The sequence below is a fragment of the Atractosteus spatula genome, chromosome 4, assembly GCF_055471065.1.
Source record: "Atractosteus spatula isolate fAtrSpa1 chromosome 4, fAtrSpa1.hap1, whole genome shotgun sequence".
In the NCBI taxonomy this organism is placed as follows: domain Eukaryota; kingdom Metazoa; phylum Chordata; class Actinopteri; order Semionotiformes; family Lepisosteidae; genus Atractosteus; species Atractosteus spatula.
In genome coordinates, this window is record NC_142709.1 from 63358335 (window position 1) to 63381471 (window position 23137).

Consider the following 23137-nt stretch of genomic DNA (forward strand, 5'->3'; position numbering starts at 1 on the left):
GATTCCCAGAGGGCATCAAAATTGCGTCCAAAGTGTGGAAGAGAAGCAGGTGTTTTATTTTTAGAACATACTACTGCATCCATCCATTTTCTGTCCGCTTTTCCTCGTGAGGGTTGCGGAGCACTGCAATTTGTTTCAGTTAAAGTACTACAGTGGCAGGCATATTTTAAATGAAAATTAAAAAAAATCCAGAAATCTTTATCTTTTACTGTGAAACCCAGTGTTTTGTAGTTTCTCCTGCGTAATGTTTTTTTTTCTCGACAACTCAGTTAAGTTAAATACAGTGTAATATTAGAACGCCCCCGCTGTTAGGAATTTAACATTAACGGAATTAAATACATGAAAACAAATTGGTCAAATACTTTACACAGATTTACAGACATAAACATTCTTAGGTTTTATTGGCACGCAGATACTGTTCAGGACAATGACCCGCTGGAGTCAAGCCACTGCATACAGTACTGTATGAGACTTCCCAAAATGGCAAAAGGCCATTTCGACGGAAGATTCGAACCAATCGAAGAAATCTTTTTTTAACACAGGGATACCTTTGATCCTAGAAGGTAAAATCATCATATATAGTTTATATCAAAGCATTAATGCTTTTTTGGACGTTTATGGTCACTTAAAATACAGAGAAACACGAAGTAGACTGCAATGAATTCTAGAGTAAGGTACCAGATACAAGCAACCATATAAAAGACTTGGAAAACAGTGTATCATAGTAAATATATAGGCGGATGATTTATTCATAATGGATGAACACTATCATACAGTACACTGGTAATTTTATCATTTTTCTGTGTGACCTCCAAAATATAGAAATGTGTAGACACTCATACAGTGAGTGTACAATGTCTCACAGTTCGTCGTGCCTGTATAAACAATACAAATATACAGAAATAGCATCGAAGTCCATTTTGCGTAACAGAGGCCTAAACATTCTAAACATTTGAATTACTTGCCTTAACTTTACTATCGGCTTTACAAAAAGTCGAAAAACTGTGCCAGTTGATTACGCGTACAAGACGTTGCAGCATTAATACCATGCGCATACAGAAAAAGACACAAATATGCTACCCTAATCCATTCAATAGCTAAGGTAGAAAAAATGAAAGATCAACAGCTGTCATGTGTTGCCACAGCGTTCCACTTGCTAAATAGGACATTTTGACAGAGGATTATCAGGCATCAAATTTTGTTGCATTTAATATCTAAAGAACATTTTGACAGGAGGACAACATCCATTATATTTTCATATCTTCCTTCCTATAACTCCTATAATAGTCTTGATTTAACAAAGACAGGACATTCTGGTGGAAGATTCAAACCAAATAACTACTGCTACAGTACTCTATTGCATAAATAGCTTAAGCATTATTTTTTGTGAACTAAAGTATATGATTTACAGTAATATAAGCATTCTGTGTTTTAACCAAATATTAATAGTTATTTGTAATGATATTATCTTCAAAATAAAGTGACATTGTTTTCCGCACTCTAAGACTAAAACATGTTCCAGTTATAAAGCACGTCTTTCAGAACTACCGTACTCTGTTCCAAGATAAATTTCTTGAATGTTTTTATTCTGAGACTGCAGGTCATCACATCTGAGCGGGTGACTAAATTTGACATTACACTAGTATTAATAATAGACTAGCAAAAGGTCATTGCAAACAGGCGTTTATGAAGAGGTCTGGTGTGAAGCTTTAGGCGAAAAAAAACGCAACTGCTAAATGACTAACTTACGATTTAAGATAATGTAAACATGTAACGTTTTTCAGCACGCAATTTGAGTTACTGAGCCAGCGAGACATACTGTAAGCTTAGATTCTCAGTTAGATCCAATACACCTTGAATGCTTCATATTGTTGCAAATATTCAACACAACGTCTTCCAGGGAAGCAAGACCAAGCCCGGCGTTTTCATCTTCCAACTAAGCGTGAGAATTTTAAAAAATACTTTAAATTTGTGCATAAATCATAACTGCTTTCTTTAAAGGATACAATCTGTATTCTGCAGTATATGCATGATTTGTACTAGTCCTTCTGTTTTAAGGAATGTTTTCAGTCGAAAGGGTAATTACATAGAATAAAGCACATCTTTTACTTCAAAAGCTTTCGATCTTAAGAGTTTTAAGTGTGGTATAAACTTCAAAGAAAAAAAAACAGCACATCTTTCGGATCAATGGCACTTTGGAGCTACAGTAGTTATGACTCCAGTTTGTTTATAAGCGATTTTGATTCATATCCCCGCCTGATTTCTTTAGCATATATTCTAAAAACTGCTCAATATACAGTATATGGGTGGTGCCACGCGTCTCGATTACTTATACATCCTTTCCAAAACACCAAATGTAGTCAACAAATATCCTGTACGAATGGGACGAAAGTAGAGATAGATACAGTATTCTATGTTTAGCAACTAAAATATATGTTTCTCAAATTAGTAGGCTATTGCATTGAATTCGTAACTCTTCAATACATGTTTTTCTTTTAATAGCGGGAAAGGAATAGTTACTTCATAAGGTTAGATACTGTATATACTGTACAGTATGTATTCTTCTTTGAACTGTCTTCGGCAAACGTGGGGAATCATTAAATGAGTGTACAAACACGATCGCCATGCACGCACAAGTTACAGCTAGTCTTACACTATATGACTGATGCTCAGGCGACGTGTTATAAGAGGAATCTCAGTAAATGTACTCTATAGTAGCGTGAGCGTAGATCTTACCAGATATTTCAGTCTGGGGGACTCCGACCAAGTGAAAGCCCTTGCCGCTGTAAAACTGTCGGACATCCGAACAACTCCGGGCTTTACCGCTTGTGTTTTCCCCGACAATCGGAGTGGTGAGAAAGCAAAAGAAGAAACTCAGTCGCAAATCCATTTTCTAGGCAGACGAAGAATCCAGCACAGGGAAAATGTCTAATCCAAAAACCAAGTGAATTCAAATCACCAAAGTCCTACACTAGCTCAGGTATCCACCTGACTTCTCCACTAGTCTGCTATCTTTCTAACACGCTTCAGCTGTGCTTGCGAGACGCCGGCGGATGCTTAGACCGGTCTTATGATTTTTTTTTAAGCTTGAAATAAATGTTTAAATCCAATAATATTCCGCAGTATTTGATTCTGCTTTTCTTGCTGAGAGTAAGGTAGTTTTATTTCTGTTTTTTTGTTCTTAGAAAAGGGAAGATCTTAACCTTAATTTCTGTTACAGTTCCTTTTTAGTATTTTTCATTTTTGTGTGGGGGGAAAAAAATCATCACTGGAACAAAAAAAGGAAAACACTTCATTTGCAAAAAAAAAATCAAAACATTATCCGAGCCTTAACCAATGTAAAAAAAAATAGAAAACTAAATAGGCAATTATGTTGACATTACAAAAAAAAGCGCAGGACTCAGCGTTTTGCGGTGAAACCATGTGAATGCGAGAATGAGATGTTTTGCTGTAGTTAGAATCCTCCAGCTGACTTTATAGCGGTGATGCTTTCCCGGTGCAGCCCCATCGATGACTGAAAGAAACTGGGGAAAGCACCATAGGCAGGGCATAGAGTCCGTTTCTCTCTCTAAGCGTCTGCAGCAGATCTTACCCACAGGATGTTGCATCAAACTACAGCCTCAACCAATGGAGAGAGGTAAGATTTTTTTCGTCCTCTTTCAGTCTCTCCTTTTTATGTATCCCTTGCCTTGGCTCTTTCAGTTCAGCTTGTCTTCACAACCGCTGATTGATTCAGTGGAATCCCTCGGTTTTTCATTTTTAACTGTGCTGGGCGAACACAAATCATTGCTTTCAAACAAGACGATATTTAACTCTGGCTGGAACATACAGGATTGAGCACGGCAGGCAGCTACGATGTGAGAAACATGAATGTTTGAGAGGTGCGCACTCATCGCTCACCGTGCTTATAATGCTAAATATTCGCTCATTTTAAAAGGTTAATCCGCGATGAAGAATTTGTTTCATTTCTTAGGATGTCGGGTTTTGTAATTTAGTGGAATAAATAAGATTCCTTTTACATACATAAAATATACTGTATGAGCGTAACTATTATTAGAAGCAGCTGTTTACCTACTGTACAGCACGCTTTAGTCTTCAAAATGTATATTAAACCTTTGAAACCATTTTAAACGCCCAGTTCTAGATTCACTTCTAGGCTGTTAATGCTACTTTGTTTAGCAGATAAAACATAAGCCACACCAAAGAGGAAATCAGACTGTTTCTTTTACATTTTTACAGACATTAGACCAATTGCCACTGATCAAGCCGACTCTGGATAAAAAAATAACTTCTTCCCAATATTTCAATAGAGCTCATTTCTTGCAGTCTCAAAATCAATTTCGATGCCCGTCATTAAAAAATCTCCAAGACTTCTACATCCTTTTTATGATGCAGTGCCAGAATTGAACGCAGTATTCGTCTTAGTCTAAGTGGAGCATGTGCAATTCATCATAACCTCTCTGGAGTTGTGTTCAGCATTCTTTCATATACAGTATACCCAAGAATCCTATTTGCCTTTTTAATTGCTTTTCCACGATGCCTAGAAGATGACAGTGATGAATCCACTACAACAGCTAAATCGGTTTCCCACAGGGAGCCATCCAGTTCAGCGCCACACATTTTATTCATACGATGTTCCACATTACAAAGGTATTGATAAGCATCATTTTGCCAAGCTGTCATGATTTAAGTTCATTAGAAACAAAGCCAAACAAACAAGGAGTTTCCACAATTTAAATAGAATTCATTAGATTCCTGACAGCCCACAGAATTCTCAATAATACGAGTGGAAACTGTTGGGGCATACTAGCAATAGGGTTAAGCTAATCAATCCATGTTCATTACAAAAACATTTCTTACCCAAACCTACAGACAATGGATTATGTTTTCTGTTGCTACCTCACAATACAAAAGCTAAAGTTAAAATTATTGTTCAGTTTTAGCAAGTCAGGTAACAGGTGATGAAAGTTAACATCCTATTCGTCAGTGAGATTATCTTTTTTGTTCTTCTCAGTGAATGCCTCCCTGAAGTTTATTTGCTACAATATGTGCTGTTTGCAAGTGTCTACATTAGAAGACTTAGAAGACATCATTAAATACAATTTTAAAAATTAAATATTTATTTTTTCTGGCTCAACAAAATGTTCCAGATATTAGGTAAAACAAGTAAAATGATCTTCAGAATAAATACATTTTGCTTTTTGTCATGATTAAGCATGTCATTCCAAATTGAAGCCTGAAACAGAAATAAAAAAACATTTTCTCAGGTCTGTGTACTCACTTGGGAAAGATAAAGTTAGAGGTTTTATAGTACTAGAAATGCATGACATAATAGTAAGTTAGGACATAGAAAATATAGTGTATATGTATTTAGCTAACAAGTGTCTTTTTCCCTTCTTTGAAATAATACACAATACACAAAGCTGTGACATGCTGGTGAAAGATTTTCTCAACAGGAAGATTTTCAAGTTTCTACATATTTGCAGAGCATGGGCAGTTGTCTAGAGACTTTAAACAAGCATCAACTAGTTTAATAAAACCATACAAGGAGAGTTAAAAGAAGCACATAACACTGATTATTCTAAGTAGGGGTTGTGAAGAAATTATTTCTGTAGTTCAGAAAGTCTAGTAGTAAATTAGTGTTTGTAATGTAATGTGAAGCAATAATCCCAAATTTTAAATATTCAACTTTGGTAATAAAAGAATAATATAATGAATTTGCTTTGGTACAGTTTCAAGTTAAAATATCTCATTTTATACAAAGAACACAGCATAAAATGTAATTTGACGTTTGCTGTCTTAATTTAAGAATTTGAAAATCTTTATGGACTATTCATTTATAACTTTGAGCTCTAGAACAGAATTAACCTTTTTTTTCCTATGTGAGTGAAGAATGTCCTGGTAAATGTATATTATGTATGCAGCAATTCCCTCATTATTTCCTTATGAACTTTTTAAAATTGTTACTTCTTTTCAACTAGGTCTCTCTGAAGCCTTGGTGTTTTTTTTAGTTATAAGATTCTTTCTGGTGATTTGACAACACTTTGTAGTAAAAAAACAATATGAAAAAAGCTTATTTCAGGGAGTAGTAATTTAATACTGATAAAACAATGTGTGTTAGGACTTGTATTATAAGGCATCACCTTAGCCTTTAAAGATTAAAGTAAGTATCTGAGACTATGATTAAGCCAATATTTCAACAGAACTTAATACAAGACACTTAACACTTAATACAAAACACAAAACACATCTCACAAAAAACATTGCCTCTTGTTTTTTTATTTTGTATTTGGCTATTACTGTACATTTAATTTCCTGAAACTTTTTTTCTTTGCATTTCTATTCAAACAAACAACATTCTACTGTACATCCACATGTGGCAGAGCTCGACTTTGATTTGATTTCACAGAGGAATATGCCACTAATGAGCTACATTCTGTGTGTGATGGGATTTCTGCACAACAACATTTTGCATTTCCTATCTGCTCTCATGATGTTTACTAGCTACCACCACCAAGAGCCTAGCTTTCTAATTCCCAGAAAAAATAATAAATGTTCTTATTATTCCAGAATTTAGGTACCTGATGTAAACTAAGCACAAATAGACCTAAGAAGCTGAAAAGCATAGCTGTTAGTAGTTTTGCAACTTATCAACTAATTCACTTTACCACATGTTAATATTTAGCTGTTCAATGTGCTCTTCATCATACAGTACTACAGTATAACCAATTCATAATCTCCTGTTATGTTATGCCATGGACTGAATGTTTAACAATGTTGACAATAAGTGGAGTATGTTCAAAGTAAGCACATTCATTCCTGAGGAAATAGAACACTACAGTATGTTCTGCTAAGCTTAAGTTGTCTAATGTTCTGAAGCACATGATGAGCATGAATTATAGAATTTGGGCTACCACAAGGTTTACAGTACTTATACGTAATTTTCAAATTGACTTCTCAATTCAGTGCTACTGAAACTCATGCACAAAATGTAGTAGTTATCAATATGTTCATTCCTTACTTTTTAAAGTAGGCAACCAATTCACACAAAGTATTGCATGGCTCATGCATAATGAAATTATTGAAAATAGTTGCCAGCACAGTTTTGAAACTAGATATGAGCACTTTAGTATACTTTATTCGCATCTCTTTCTCATTTTTTTGAAAACCCCCTAAACCCCATATTTTTCCAGACAGAAAAGTGCAATAGCATAGCAAACCACAACAAAAGAACCAAGATGAAGCAAAACAGAATGTGAAAAAAAAGCTCCTGCGCAAATCATGACAGCTTTCATTAACAAAGCTTAATTAAATCAAGGAACATTTGGCATTCATAAAATAATTCTACTGGATAAAGAAACACGTTGATGTGAACAGGCTCTGAAAGTGCTGGTGTAGATTTTCATAATGATAATAATGTCATAGGGAGTAAAACAAATTGTAATTAAGAAATAGGTGAGGAAACTTGCCTATAACTACATGGAAAAACTGCCATTGTTGTTAAACCTAAAGAGCCACTTAAAGAGCCATGCTATTTTCACATTTTTTCAGGCAGGGTTTTATAGAATGTAACCATGAAAGAGGGATGACTTTTAATAATCAATGGGGAGGGAGCGGGTTGTGTTTGAAGTGCAGCTTTCGGGGCAGAAGGGGATAAGGGGGCTACACAGCCATATGTGTCCCATAAGGGTAGCGTTCCTGGCATAAGGAACAGCTTCCGACACTGAGCAAAGAGCTCAAATATGCACAATAATTACAAAGAGCTTCCTAACCACACATGTGCAACCACAGTCTGAATTAGAACACCGTCCTGCGTCTACAGTAACTGTTCAGGGTCTCTCGATCTTCTGTGGCAGACAAAGCTTGCCTATCCTAAACTTTCATTGAGAAAGATTTCATATGTTGGATTTTTTAATTCCTCATTTTTAGAGCCTATTTGTATACATCTTGTGTTGAATTTTGTTCTAACACAAGAAAAATGCAATGAACAAACAAAATAGAAGGGTAAAAAAATCAAGAATACTTTTTGTAAGCACTTTAAACTGAATTAAAGCATTGCAGGCTGATATGATGAGAGAAAGTGCAAGAGGTTTATATGTGTATCTGTATTAATTATCAAGTGAAAATAAGCCATTACTCTCTCTCATACACACAAAATCCCCAGTAGAGTTTCATTGCATCACATTGCGAAGAAAGAAGGTCAGTTTTCACAGACAGGAAAGGGAGGCAAATGCCTGGCACATCAGTAACACTCGTACAGACAGATCTTGGCAGCTGAGGGCACAGAGCAATTAAGACAGAGAAGACACAGAATGGAGTGCTTGATGAGTTTGGGGTACAGCAAAGATTTATCTTCCTGCTTTTCCTCCACCTGCAAGGTACAATACTTTGCCATCAAAGAATCTCTTGTAAGAATATCCAGGCAGTGGTTTACTTACAGCAGTAGAATTGCACATTACTTATTCAGTGCGACTACAATAAAATTACTTTATCCAAAATATTGCATTACATTGTATTATTCATTTATCACTTCTCCTTCATAGACCCATTAACATTATAAGTAATATGGCTATAAAGTATCGCTGAGATACAGTATATCTATGTTTAATTTTAGTGATTTTCTGATATTTTTAACATATGCTCGAAATGTACACGCATAGAAAAGTTTGAGGCTGGCATGCAAGATAAAAACATCTGCCGCTCATGCTGGCAGAGCCATTCCAACCAAGTTTCTGCCAGCTTGATGCCCCTGTTCGAAAAGACCGATGTTAGTCTATAACTAAGTAGGAAGAAAGGGACACTTGGGTGGTAAAAAAAATGTCTGAGTGAGGAATGAGGAATACTTCATATGAAAATGAAGGTGCATGAAGGATTGAATTACTGTTTACAAAACAGAATCAGCAATGAGGATGGAAGCATGTAACAGAGATATTGGAAATATTCATACAGTTTAGGAAATTCTTCCAGACTTGGCATTTACTCAATTCCCATGCCTTTGTATAAAATGGACCTTTTGTCACACTGTGGGACGCTATTCCAGAATCTTTTATGAAACCAACACCAAAGACAAGGGCTCTAGATCTGCAGGGTCCTCAAAAGTATATAAAAAAGAGATTCTTCCGAGTTCCTAATCTGAAAATGAGAATCTCCACCTCTAATAGTTTTATGCAGGATATACTGTAGGTATTTTACTGACGCCACACTAGCATACTGCAGGCTTGAAGTATTTATAGAAAAACATGTTCTGGAGAGGAAAACAAAACAAATTAAATTAGTAAGCTGCATTCTACAACAAATGAGAAAATAACTTTTTTAGCTGAGGAACTATAATTAAGTAAATTAGAGACTGATTTGCTGAAGAAGAGAAATTCAGCATTCCTTATTCTTGCTTTTCTTAGTTCTTAGTTTGGCTATATAGTACATTCCTCTTTTGTTTTGAATGCCAAACATTTTAATGACACTGTGAAGAAATAATATACCATATTGAATGTTTCACTTTGTGATTCCCATACTATACAAAACAGCCCCACAACCTTGGTCCTCCTCTGTGGTGGTAGAGTGTGTGTGTTTGTGTGTTTGTGTGTTTGTGTGTTTGTGTGTTTGTGTGTGTGTGTGTGTGTGTGTGTGTGTGTGTGTGTGTGTGTGTGTGGGATGGTCCAGAAATCCTTTTTGACAGAAGTAGACAGGTGCTAACCAACTGAGACTTTCACTTCTAGGCACACTTGTGATTGTCTGCCACAGGGAATATGCTTAGTTTTAGGTCTTCAGAAGACACCCCTTTCACACAGAGGCTTGGAACTAAACAAATGCACACACATTATTCTTAAACATGCTTAAGGACAGCTTAAGGCCTGCTTAAGGACAGGCATATACAAGTATATAAGTGTCTTATAGCTGACCTATGTTATATTCAGACTGCTTCCCTCATGCATGTCATCTGAACACAAAACACAAAGATCAGCACATTTAAGGCATATTTAAGTGTTTTCAGGAGAGCTTTTAATAATAGACAACATAGTACATAAGACATAAGAAAGCACTAAGCTGAAAAGCAGGCATTCCACAGTACAGCCCGTGCACTGCCAGTACTGGAAGCAAGAATAGATGGAGTATTTGTGATTATCCCTGCCGATGCTATTGCTGCACCATCAACAGAAGTGTCTCTTTCAGAGACTAAAGCTAAAAAATGGTAATACCCAGGTGCTTCTCATGAATGGAAATATTGTAGATTCATTTCTAGATTGCATTGTGAGCCATTAATGAAGGTTGGATCCAAGCTGCGTGGTCTAATTGTATAGATAGCTGTGACCTTTGATGTCCTGTCTGATGCTCTACTGTATTCATTTGGTGTAGTCTGTGCTTATATGACCAATTACCTACTGTCTGCATTGAAGCAGAACTGCCACTGGGGCTAATAAATGTATTGAACGTGTTAGAGTTGTAGCCCAATGGTTTATGTTGCCTTAACGATCACATTCACAACATCTGCAGGTTGTAGTTAAACATGAACATGCTGTTGACGGCCAAGACGTGGTCATTTATCCCTCTCATTTCCATTATTGTGACAATGCTTCCAGGCTATTAGGTTCATGCGTCATCTTAATTTTTTTTGGAAGACGCCTTCGTCGGTTTTTGTGAAATGAAAACTAATTTAATGAAGGTGCCAATCTTTCTAACTCAGCTTTTTGGAACATACAATATTTTGGTAGAAATGAAATCCCTAAAGGTTTGAAAAATAAAACCTTCTATCCTGTTTAATCATTGGATTCACATGAATTTCCATCCTCTAGCATTGCTTTAATTCTCTGCATTTGTGTATTGCATTGTTATGTTTGCATTGGTTTATTTTTTACCTTGACCCAGATGAACTCTTAATCTATTATCTACTAATAACTGGCTTGCATGAAAACAGGACATATCTACAGTACATTAGCAGGTATCCTCAGTAAATGTTATTGCAGAACATTACTACAGACAAAAACACAATTTATTATCATTCTTAGGAATGTACCAAAATAAATTGAAGAAAGAAACAAAATCGAATAAATCGTAAATCAAATATCAATACTATACAGTAAATAAGATGACTGAAAACCTCTAGTTGTTCTCTGTAGGTTACTTCTTTATTTGTTGTCTAATATAATAGTGAACCTTCTATGAATTTTCAAAAGCCACCCAGGTTAAGTTTATTCTATTTGAGTTATGAAGTTGTGCTTGAGAATACTGTCAGGTATTGCATTTAAGGTATTGCTATGCTTTCTAAAGCACTAAAGCTTTTTCTTGTGGGTCTCTAATCATTTTGGGGCATAAATGTTGTTTGGAGTAAATGGCATTTTTTTTCTGACAGTTTTTCTCTGTAAGTACAAATCTAAGCCAATTTGTTTCTAATTCTGTCTCTAGTTATGTGTCTTTTATGTTCTAAATATTTTAATCAATCACTTGATCTGGTTTGAATTCCCCACAAGCAGTTGACTGTCACAGTAGAGAATGTTTTTGAAACAAAATTACTACCATATTGCAATGTGGTTTGTATTCTGCTGGTAAGGACAGACAAGCACCTTCAATTCAAAGTCATAAGGGTTGAGGACCTCACGGTTTTCATCCAGTCTGTGATCTAAATTACTAAAGTAGGAAGTCTGCTCCACGTGCTCACTTATTTCAAGTTTTGCTCATTTTTATATTCCAGATATTAGCTTAACATAAACCTGTCCAAAACTATTCTTATCTGACAATTGAAGCATAAGGAAGTGGTGGTTGAGATATCTAGAGAATTATCTGCTGGTAATTTAAGATGCAAGATGAGAATACTTAAGATTGCAACTACGGAAAGTTTCTTTCACTGTTCTCTGGGTATGTGTTCATGCACGCCGCACTGTCTACCTGTAAACAGGAGCTGTTAAATTGTCTGCATTCACATCATGCTTCTTGTTTGTTCTCTTTATCTATCTGACACCCTCCACTCCTCAATAATTACTTTCCTCACAGCTTTTCATATGTGCAAGCAAGGTCTACATTTGCAGAGGTCATTTTCCTGAATTTCTGTTATTTCTAATTGCATAGCATTGCACGTCAGAAACATCAGTAAGTCCCCTCTGGATTTAACTGTCGATGTGTGTACACAGTCCTTCAAGCAGTGCGAGGGAGCAATATAACAACTTTTTTTTTCTCGAGAAGCTGTCTTCAAAGAACACATAACACAAAAGAGATTTGACAAAAATGTTACAAATATCTATTCCTTAGCAACTCTCTTAGTACATTACAATTACAGTGTAATGAATGCAAAGACTAAACAGATAACAGTATGTTTTGAAATATAAAAAGAGTCATTATTATGGAGCATATAACAATTTCTGTCACAGATAATGAAAAGACCTAGACACCAAAGGCAGATATCACTTTCTTTAAAAGGTAAAATAAAACTCACATTTCAACAATTATGAAAAGCAGAACTGCTGTGGGTTTTCATTTGCTCACCATTTTAAAAGACACAAAGTAAACTCCAAGACAAAGTAAAGGTCTATTAATACAGCATTTAGAAAGTGTAAAGTGTACAAAGCCACCATACTAAACTCCATTTATCCAAAGGATGATTTTTTTAATTACTGTAGAAATAACTATTATTATCTTGTTTTCTCAAAACCTGTCAGAAAAAGAGTAAAATCTAAAAGCAATTACCACCTCAAATACCGCCATCGCCCCCCCAAAAAACATAGTTCCTATTCAGACTGAATGAAGAATATTCACTTTTTTTCAGAAACCACTGTGGTCCCATGGAAAGATTTAACAATCATATTGCTGTTTGAGAAGCTATACAGCTTCCATACAACATGTCTGTTTATCTCCTGTAGCATCGATTTCCTATCACTGGGGCTCCTGCTGGCAGCTGCTTTTGGAGGACATGCTGAATTCTCAATTGCACTTGATCAATAGGTTCGAGTTTCGTAGGCCTTGGATAGTCCTAAGAGTTTGCCTCTCTAGGCAGAAAATGGACCTTAATTAGAGTCTTTCCTGTGATGATACTGTGGGGGGGAGGGTGTGAGGATGAGAAAGATAAGGAGCGCAGAGCTTTCATTCACAGTGACACATCAGGACACTGGGAATTCCTCAGGGGGAGCTCAGGGAGCTGTCTGTATTTAAAGCCTTGTTACAGGGGTTACACAACAGCACATTTATCCAGCTCATGGCTCATGGCAGGCAAATCTTTAATTAACTGATCTGATTCATGATCAGAAATTTTAGGAACTGATTATTAGAACTATCCTGAAAAGCCACAGTCTGAACTGCTAAGGCCTTATGTGTGATGACATGAGGCCTCTTTCAAATAATTTAAAATTAAGACATAGGAACCAAACAAAATCATAACAAAACTGAATTTAGTATAAAAAAACAGTATGTTTTTAGTCTGAACCTAAAAAAAGGAAAGTCTTTGACAACACAGTCAAGGTGTGAAGGCTGCTGCCTCGCTCGTCTTCTCTGATCTCGCCAATGTTATGAAGCACAGCACAGACCACAAGACATGCTGCATCTCACAGGGGAAAGGCAACTCTGTAATGTATTCTATTTTGAATTGGGAGCCAGTGCAAGGAAGCCAGTGACAAAGCAGCATGAGATCTTATGCCTGTCTGCATAGAATCTGCATTTAGCACAAGTTACAGCTGTGACAAGGCTTAATAATAAAAATTCCTTACACTTATATAGCACTTTTCTTGGCACTCCACTCAAAGCGCTTTACAGGTAATGAGGACTCCCCTCCACCACCACCAATGTGCAGCCCCACCTGGATGATGCAATGGCAGCCATACTGCACCAGTACACTCACCACACATCAGCTATCAGTGGGGAGGAGAACACAGTGATAAAGCCAATTCATAGATGGGGATTATTTGGAGGCCATATTATTAAAGGCCAACAGGAAATTTGGCCAGGTTGCCGGGGTAACACCCCTACTCTTTTCGCAAAACACCCTGGGATTTTTAATGACCTCAGAGAGTCAGGAACTCTGTTTTACATCTGAACGACGACGCCTTTTTACAGTATAGTGTCTCCATCTTTATGTTGGGGCATTTGGACCCACACAGACTGCATGGTGAGTGCCCCCTGCTGGCCTTCCTAATAACTCTTCCAGCAGCAACGTGTTTTTCCCAGGAGGTCTCTCATCCAGGTAAAAGCCAGGCTCACATGTGCTTACTGTAGCTTCAGTGGGCTGCCAGTTGTGAGTTGCAGGGTGATATGGCTGCTGGCCGTATCAAAGCTTTGCTGGACAAAGCTTAGTTGGAAAGACTACTAAATAGAACGTTATACTGATCCCGTATAGATTGAATAAAAGTGTCTCAATTTCCCAGCATCAGACAATAAAAACAATCTCGTAACAATACAAGATTACAAACAATATTGTAACAATTTTTCTGAGGTGATGAAAAGGCGGTCTTGTAGTGCAAATCAAAGTTGTGTCCTTTATCAAAGACATTGCATTTCTTAATTCAGACATCTCATTAGAAGTTAAAACATTTATATCTAATCCAGCCTTTATACTGTATCTAATAGTTCCTTTCGATCAAGGTCTCAGTTTTATCACAGTTTATTTGCAAAACAGTTTTAAACATCTATAATTTGATACTGGCAACAATTTAATAAGCTAAATATACTCAACTATAATTAAGTTTCAAAGAAATACACAGCTGTATGCCATCAGCATAGATGTGAACATTTACATTGTGTTCACAAATAATTTGGCCTCAGGGTGACATAGGGTACAAAGAGAATAGTATTAATCCAAAAAAGAGCCTTGTGGGACAATACAGGTAATATTTGGAAAATCTTGAAACAGAATCACAGAAAAACAGTGCCTCTCCAAACAATGCCTGAAAAACCCACTTCCTTTTCAGGATGATCTTTTTCTCAATTATAGTCACCTTTGAAATTAACAGTGCAAGTGAGGTTTTTCTGAGGGAAAGCCTTTTAAAGGCAGAATTTAGAGAAGGTACTATTGTAGTCACCAGCAGATTTGGATAACTCATGAACAGTATGTTGAAGGTCATGTAGAACATCCATGTAAAATTTAGCAGAGACAGGATATAGGGCCCTACTAACAAACTTCATTTGTATAATTATAAAATTTACTTCCTATGAATTGATCAAGGACAAAGTTTCAAAAGAAGTTTCACATTGCCTATGGGAACTTTTAAGTCAGGGGCACTAGTAGGAAGATGTTTTCTGATTAGCTCTATTTTACTCCCCTGCAACCCTGTATTGGAAGTACACAGCTTAGTGTAGTGGTTAGAAAAATAGATGGGCATTTATAGACTGGAAAGCTTCATTGGGTCTGTTCAGACATTTTCATCATATCATAGTAAATCTGCAGTTTAGGAGATCTCCATTTATACTCTAATTTTCTAAGACTCCCTTTTCGTTTGGAAACTATTGCTGTTTATCCAAGGAGCCTTACTGGACTGTATACTTACAGATTGAGGATCTCTTCTTGATTGCTGCAACCGAATCTGAGGTTGATGTGCAATGATAATTATAATGTTCCTCCAGTTTAACAGATGTGCTTATACTGGTAAACCTGATTTTATGACATCAGAGAAGGGCTTAGTTGTTTCATGATTAATCATATGCCAATAAAATAAATAAGTGATCATAAACACCAATGTCAACTACTGTACAGGTGAACTCTAGATATTGAAGCCTTGCGTGATTTCAAGATCTAAAGTAATCATGAGTAGGCCTGGAAATAAAACAGAAACAAAAACGAAAAAACAGTGAAACTCCTCAGTATGTTTAATTTACTGGCTTATGTCAACATGTTTAGAAATAAATGAATCACCAACTAACAGAACTTTATCAAAGCTATTTATAGCTGAAGGTTCATAATGTTGCTTGAAAACATTTAAATACAGTATCAAAGTATCACTTTTGGGACCAGTGGCAGCGGTCTTTCTAAAATGTTTCCACTCCTGTTGATCAGCAAGGGGAGAAACAGAAGCCTTGTGTTCTATGACTTAAAAACATGTCGCAGACCTGATGAAAATTGTGAGATATCACATCTGGGAGCTGCTCTAGAGGAGCCTCAAACATCCCCTTCTCCTGTGTCCACTGATGTGAAAATATTAAAACACTTATCAGCAATGGGTACACGTTCTGCTAGCTATGCTGCTTTAGCCCTGTGTGCATTAAGAAGAGAAATTCAGTGGATTGTGGTGGAAGATTGACCGTATTGATGGTCTGTAACTGTGTAGAATGTTCCTGTCTGTGATGTGTGATACTGAATATGCTGAATGTTACTGTTTTATATAGATTCAGCCACATTTAACAAAGAACTTAAACTCTCTCATTTATCACCTTAATAAACAAAAAAAAAAAGATTAACCAAAGGAAACTCTTAAGACTTGAGAAAACAATACGAGTAGGAAAGTTTCACCTTTGGTTTGTAAAATTACAGACAACTAACACAACAAGGACACAAACAAACTTCCAAATGGAGTACACGTGTGATTTTGTGTGCAAATGAAATAGAATATAAATAACTATGTTAAAACAGCTATTTTTCCAAGTCCAAAAGTAAATAATGTGCTCATGAGCCATTACAGGGACATTCAAATTAAGTTATTTAAAAAGGAAGACCACAAAGCTTTTATTCTATGGTATTTCATTTAATCAGATTAAGTTATGTACTGTGCCAAAATGAATGCAGACATTTAAATAATGCAGCCAGGCATTTAATTGCATTTTCTCCTGTACAAACAGTTCCAAAGTTCGTTCTTTACACCATCAAATGATGGAATTGCTAATGTGTTTTTATGATGGCTGAAATTTCGGAAAACCACATTCCTTGCAAACCACATGCATGAGTTCTTTAAAAAAACATTTCACAGTTTGAAATTTTTTCCTAACAATACATTTTCTTGATAATACATTAGATTGTACCATGTGACATCCATGTAGTATGGGTTTATAAGATTACAGTTATGAAATATGAAGGGATATGCTGTGGGAACAATGGTGAAGGTCAACTATAATTCAGTCATGTAAGTTAGAAATTCAGCAGTGAAAGTACACTGATCATGTCATTGGGTTTTACCAGGCTTCAAACTGGGTTGTTTGTCCGCAAATACTGTAAATACCCATGTCTTGTTTTGTCTTTAGATTCAAGTATGATGCCTTAACCACTGCAATGGTAAGATAGATAATCCTTAACCTCCCAACATTTCCAGGTATAGGTCTGATCTGTACCTGGCATGTCCATATATAATAGGGCTGCTGACCCTGCAGGAGTGTCTTGAAATCTACAGGATTTACTGATTCCTCTCCAATACGCTGGAAGGAGCAATCAGAGCAAAAGTCACCTATAATTTGTGCCGTGTGCCAAGTGGCCCCTGGAAATTATTCCCACACAAGCAGCCGCCACCCCCTTTCTCCCCAGAGGCTTCAAAGAAAGGAGAACCCTCACCCCACCTAGAACTCAATTGTACATAATCGGGACGCCCCCTCCTGGAATTTCAGCAAAGCCACCATCTTTCTTTTGTAGTTGACATTTCCTGCAGGGGGGGGGGGGGGGATCTCCTCTTTTGCACTGCAGCCAGATTGAGCTGGCAAAATTGTCAGCACATCACTCTTCAGAAATGATCCTTTCACAGGTTATTTCCTGTCCTGGTTCTCTGAGGTGAGTGCTTTCGTGCCCTTTTATTTTTATTTAATAAAAAGAGTATAACTTTGAATTCCTTAAGGATTTAGCATTATTAGAAATATCAGATTCTCCACATTTTTGTAGCTTTTTTCCGCTGAAGGCTTTTTAATTACTTGCCAGGGGGTGTTGGTATACAGTATTAGACATAGTGGCACTAGGCAACCTTTCTTAAAACTTTCTTTGTGTTTTTAACATTCTCGACATTCTCCTGACAAGGCAGCAGCAGGAAAGGGGGAAAGGAACACTGGATTTAAACATTTCAGTCAGCTAAAACATAAATCAGTTGGCAATGGCATAAAAAGTGCATGGATTATATGGATTATAAATGTCACCTCACAAAAGACAACAAAATGTCCTTATCTAAAGTATATATAGTTTGAAGCATTAAAAACAATATAAAACTTACTTATGTAAGGGATTATTTTCATATACCATAACAAAGTAATATGACAAGGAAAAATCTTAAATCATCTCAAGATTACTGCATCCACACTGGGGTTTAAAGGTAGCTTACTTCAGCGTTTCTCTGTCGCAGCCTGCTTGGGAATTATACTAGCCCTCTGAAAGCCCCACTACCTGGGGTGTCACACGCTGAGCCTTTGGAATCAGGTCAGATTCTCCCTCCAATGTCTTTTATTAATAAGCACTGGGTGACGTGCCAAAAAGGAGGCCTCTAAGCTGACGGCTGTTCTTGAGATCTTTTAGTTTTTAGGGGCTCGGGCACTTGATCGCAACTTCCAGAGAAAAGGCACGTCAAAGCAGAAGGGAACCCAGGACCCGCGAGCTGTGAGGCAGTAGCACAAGCAGCCACACTCCTGTGAGCCTCCCAGGTTTCGACTGTTCTACTTTCGTGAAGGCAGAGCAATATGTTGACAAATCCTTCAAAACAAAGCGATATAAAAACACTTTCCGCATCCAGAATTCATTTTTAATTATCAAAGCTTGAGTGCTGTTACTAAAGTTCTTTAGATTAGTCACAAAAAGGTTGATTTAATCAATGACTATAATAGATTTAAAAATCGAATTAGGTGTCACATACTGTATATCAAAAAGATATCAGTTGGTCTGTTTTGCTAATTCGCTCACATTCTCTTCTCAGATGCCAACAAGTTTGCAATAGACATGTTGATTACTGGTACAGTATATATTGCTGTACTGTATATAGAAAAGAATTAGAAAATAATCTCCTACATGGTATGATAGTCATTTTTCAACAGCATGGGATGCTACCATTCATGCTACTACATTTTTCATCTAAACTGAAAATGTTGTTTTTCAGACCTTTGGCTACTGTGTACAAATGTTATTTATACACTGTATTGCATATCTTTTGTAACCATATTTTTTAATCATATTGTCTGGATAGACTTTCCATCAAATGTTTAAAAGGCAGCTCCAGTCTGCCTGAAGGTCAGTACACAGACTCTTGTCTACATGCTACATGAAAAACTAATTTTGTTGAACAGCCATGGTTTTTTATGTTGTCTGGTATCCAGGAAAGCCAAATTTTAAATGACCAAATTCAGAACCAGGTTTTTCCTCTCTTTGTGTTGGGATTGTTTTGTTCTCTAGATTGACTAGATTGTTCTAGGTTGAAAACAGACTTAAAGGCCGAACCCGACTCCCACAGTCACGCCTGAACCTATTCTGTTATGATTATTTTATTAATACTTACCACAGACATCTCCACCCTAGGCAGTAGAGTCTGTGTCCGTGCTTTTTGGCCTTGAGACTGGCCTTCTTTGTTTGCATCCAGCAAGCGATTGGCTAAACATTATCAGCTTGTTCTTGAACAGAACTGCATCTGGTATGTGCGTGTCTGCTCCCCAAATAGACTTTGTGGCACAGTTTGTTCAGCTGATATGGCTCCTCCTTGGAGAATCTTTGCTATTTCTGGAAAATAATTACTAAGCAATACGTACATCGAAAATTAGCCCAGCTTAACTCCTGCCACTGCAGTGCCAGCTTCATCCTCCCAGAAAGATGACGTGTCTTTATCATCTCCGTCTGCCTGTTGCAGCTCGAGCCAACTGTTTTTTTTTCCTAGGATCTATTCTGTACAGCACATACTGTAGGTATACAGTACATACACTAAAGCTTTACATCTACTGTACACTGTATGTTGCACATTTCATTAGATACATGTTTAATGAGGGTGTTTAAGCAAATATGAAATCGTAGAAGATGAAATGTCTTCGCAGCAAATCATTTGTATTCTCCTTAAGAGAAATACATGATTTTCAAGACACACCCAAAGATTTAATGACTCATATTCATTTCATGCTAAAAGGGAACTTGCAGTATACTGAAAGGACCACAGATCCCAAGTACAATGTATCTAACTGGATCTCAAAATCTTGTGATAGTGTAATTGGATTCCATTACTCTCACTTTCAAAACCTGGACTACTGTAAATAACTGCTAGTTAGTGCAAACAACATCGTATTACTTCTATTGAATATACATAGTATGTGTGATGGTGCCGAGCTATTATGTGGGCTTTTATTAATATGCCCTTGGTTTTATGTGACTCTCACTAAAAGAAATGACATGATGGAACTGGATGAATGGACTGACCTTGATTATAGGCAAACACTCTGCTTTTCACAGAAAGTTCTACCATGTGGACAAATAGACAATTGTCAGAGCATGCATGCGGTTTGATTCATATGCATGTGAGGATTTCAGACCAAGAAGCTGTTTGAACTTTTCAGTTTTTTCCAGTTCAGAAGAGAAATAACTGGATTCCGAGACTGACACTAAAGGAATGTGAAAAGGCTGCAGGAATACTGAGTGCCAAACTGTCATCATGTAAATCTGAAAGATTACACAATCTGCCTGCAGACAGTGTGACAGGGCTTGTTTTGCTTGCCTTTAGAAGACATATTAATGACTGATCTCCTTGCTGTTTTGACTAGGACTGCAGCTTCAGTCATCAGATGCACACCTTCACACAAATGGTTATAAGGGCATAGTACCTGCAAAGTATGAGCTTTCTGGTAATATTTTTGAAAACTTTTCCAATGGCACCACATAAGCATCTTGGAAATTTGCAATAAAGATTTGTTTAAAGATTAGTAAAAAGAGAGTTTATAATCAATTAACTGGATTTCTGAACAGTGGTGCATTGCTATCTGTACTCTAATTCATATGCAAACTAAAAACTAAAACCCCATAATTTTTTTAAACAAATCTATACAGAGATCAGAAATGTATGAAAAAAGCTATTTAAAAATAAAATTCAAATTATGTATCACTTACCTTAAATCCTGCATTGAGCTTAATTTCTAATTTGAGAATCTAGTAGGATAACCAATGGTCAAACAATGGACAACAGAGAGCACATACAGTGACAAGGAAGGACAAAATACATTACCTGAAAATTGCAGCCTACATGTCAATCATGTGAGGTGGTACAATCAATCTACACACATCACATTTCTATTTGATAATTCAAACACTGTTTTCTGTCTGATGTTTTGTCTAAATAAACTTTTTTATTTTTTATTTTTCTAAGGTGTGTTTAAGATGCAAATTGCTAATCTAACATCTAATGGAAAAGGACATTCAAATATACTTTTGCATTACATATCATGGCAAAAACACTTCACCAGTTCAAGCTGAAGTCTGGATTTGTGAAAGAGTAACTTTGTAATAGTTCTGCCTTCAGTGGAATTGAGGATGGGCTGCCACCTGTTCTGAAGAGACGATGGCTTGAACAACTTCACCTCTCTGTAGAGAAAACAAGTTAAAAAACTAAACTTGTTAAGGAAAAATCTACAAAATATACATAAACCATTTGTGCAGATGCCCTTTGGATGTTAATGTCGGTATGTTAAGAATTTAATTAGAAAAAAACATTTTATTTAGTGGAGTAAACAAACCAGCCAGAAAAATTCACACTAATTACAGTATATGCATTCTTTTCATTCACTTACACCAGTACACAAACAATTAAATTTTCTCTTGCCGTGTGTGACTAATATACGATATGGGGCAATAAAATTAAAAAGCTGGTTTATAAATGTACGCTTTTAGGTGTATGCCAATCAGCTTTTTTAAATTAAAAAAATTAAATCCACAAAGTTAACTTGACTTCCTACTGAAATGCTGTAGCATAAAATTAAAATCTGCAATACGCTTGCAATTACCCGGAAACCTAGCCACATCCTACTCTTTATCAGAATCAGACTAAAATAGATTTCACTGCTATTGCAAGAGGCCCAAGACTTCTCTGCTCAGTATCAGCATAGGGATCAGCCCCTGGAAATGCTCACGCCCCTTCAACAGTGAGGAGCAAAGAAACAGAGAAAATGTGATCTGACCCCAGCCCAGTTGATACTTCCCCCAGAAGATCTGAGTGCGTCCCACAGGCACAGCTGCTTTCTGCTCTATTTTAATACTGCCCCCAAATCAGCGTTTTTGGGTGGCACCAGTGGGTCCTCAATTAGCTCTCGTTCTTGTCTGAGCTGGCATAGGGCAAGCTGTCTCGCCAGTCAGCACTTCTGGGGGATAGACACACCATCTGGCCGCCCCTGCTACAGAAATAACAGGCCCATAGTGAGCATTCCAGTGCAAGAGAGGTGTCTGGAGGGTACAGGCAGGGTCCAGAGAGCTGTCTTTCCTGACCGCCTACACTGCTAACCCCGCTACACAAGTTTGTGGAATGACAGGCATCTCAATCTGCAAGTATCCCCACCTTTTACCTCAAAGAAAACCACTTTCCACATTTTATATAATATTTTGCTGTATTATTTTAATACAAGGGGGAAATACAGGAACAGAACCCCGAAGAAGATGGAGGTCAAAACTTTTTTCTTTCAAAATATGATAACTGGAAGCTTAAAAGTCAAGAAAGTCTTTAATTCCATACATTTTATTCTGGGCAAGACCAAGGGGAAGATTAAGTTAGTGTTGTCACAATCATCACCAAATATCTATTGGCATATGCTCCTTAACATGCAGCTCTGATTGTCTTTTAATACACAGTGAACTGAAGTTCATGCTCCTACACACCAGGTTTATTTCCTTAACAATATATTGAATGAGATACTTTGAAACGTATTTTGAGTGACGTGAAAAATGTTTCTCTTCAGTGAGGAAAACAATCACTACAAAATCTCCCATTACCCATCTCCACAAAAAAAGTGTCTCTTTCTTCAAATTAAATTTATGCTGGTTAAAAGTCTGGACTCCAGTTTATTATCTTTGTCTTACATCTCCTGTTTTTTTTTGTATCCTTTTATTTTTGCTGGGAATTTGATTAAAGTCTGTTGAAAACCATCCCTTGCCACGTTTCCATTTTAAAATGGCTTGGGGGTCGGGCGGGGTTCACTTCTGTTAATTCAAGATTTAGTACGGCTCCCCGAAACTCAGAGAGAGAACTGCCAATCACGCCAAAGCCTACAGAGCAAATATTGTGATTGACAGCACATGTGGGTCTTTTTTGAT

At 36.8% G+C, this 23137-nt stretch overlaps 1 protein-coding gene across 1 annotated transcript in view; it reads right to left on the reverse strand.

Moving 5' to 3' along the window:
- Positions 1-3734, reverse strand: part of gpc1a (glypican 1a) — a 90472-nt gene extending 86738 nt beyond the window's left edge. Inside the window, exon 1 of the mRNA XM_088912868.1 lies at positions 2737-3734. Coding sequence (XP_088768994.1) covers positions 2737-2890 — 154 coding nt within the window. The 5' untranslated portion in view covers positions 2891-3734. The remainder of the gene's footprint in view (positions 1-2736) is intronic.
- Between the last annotated feature and the right edge of the window lie 19403 nt (positions 3735-23137).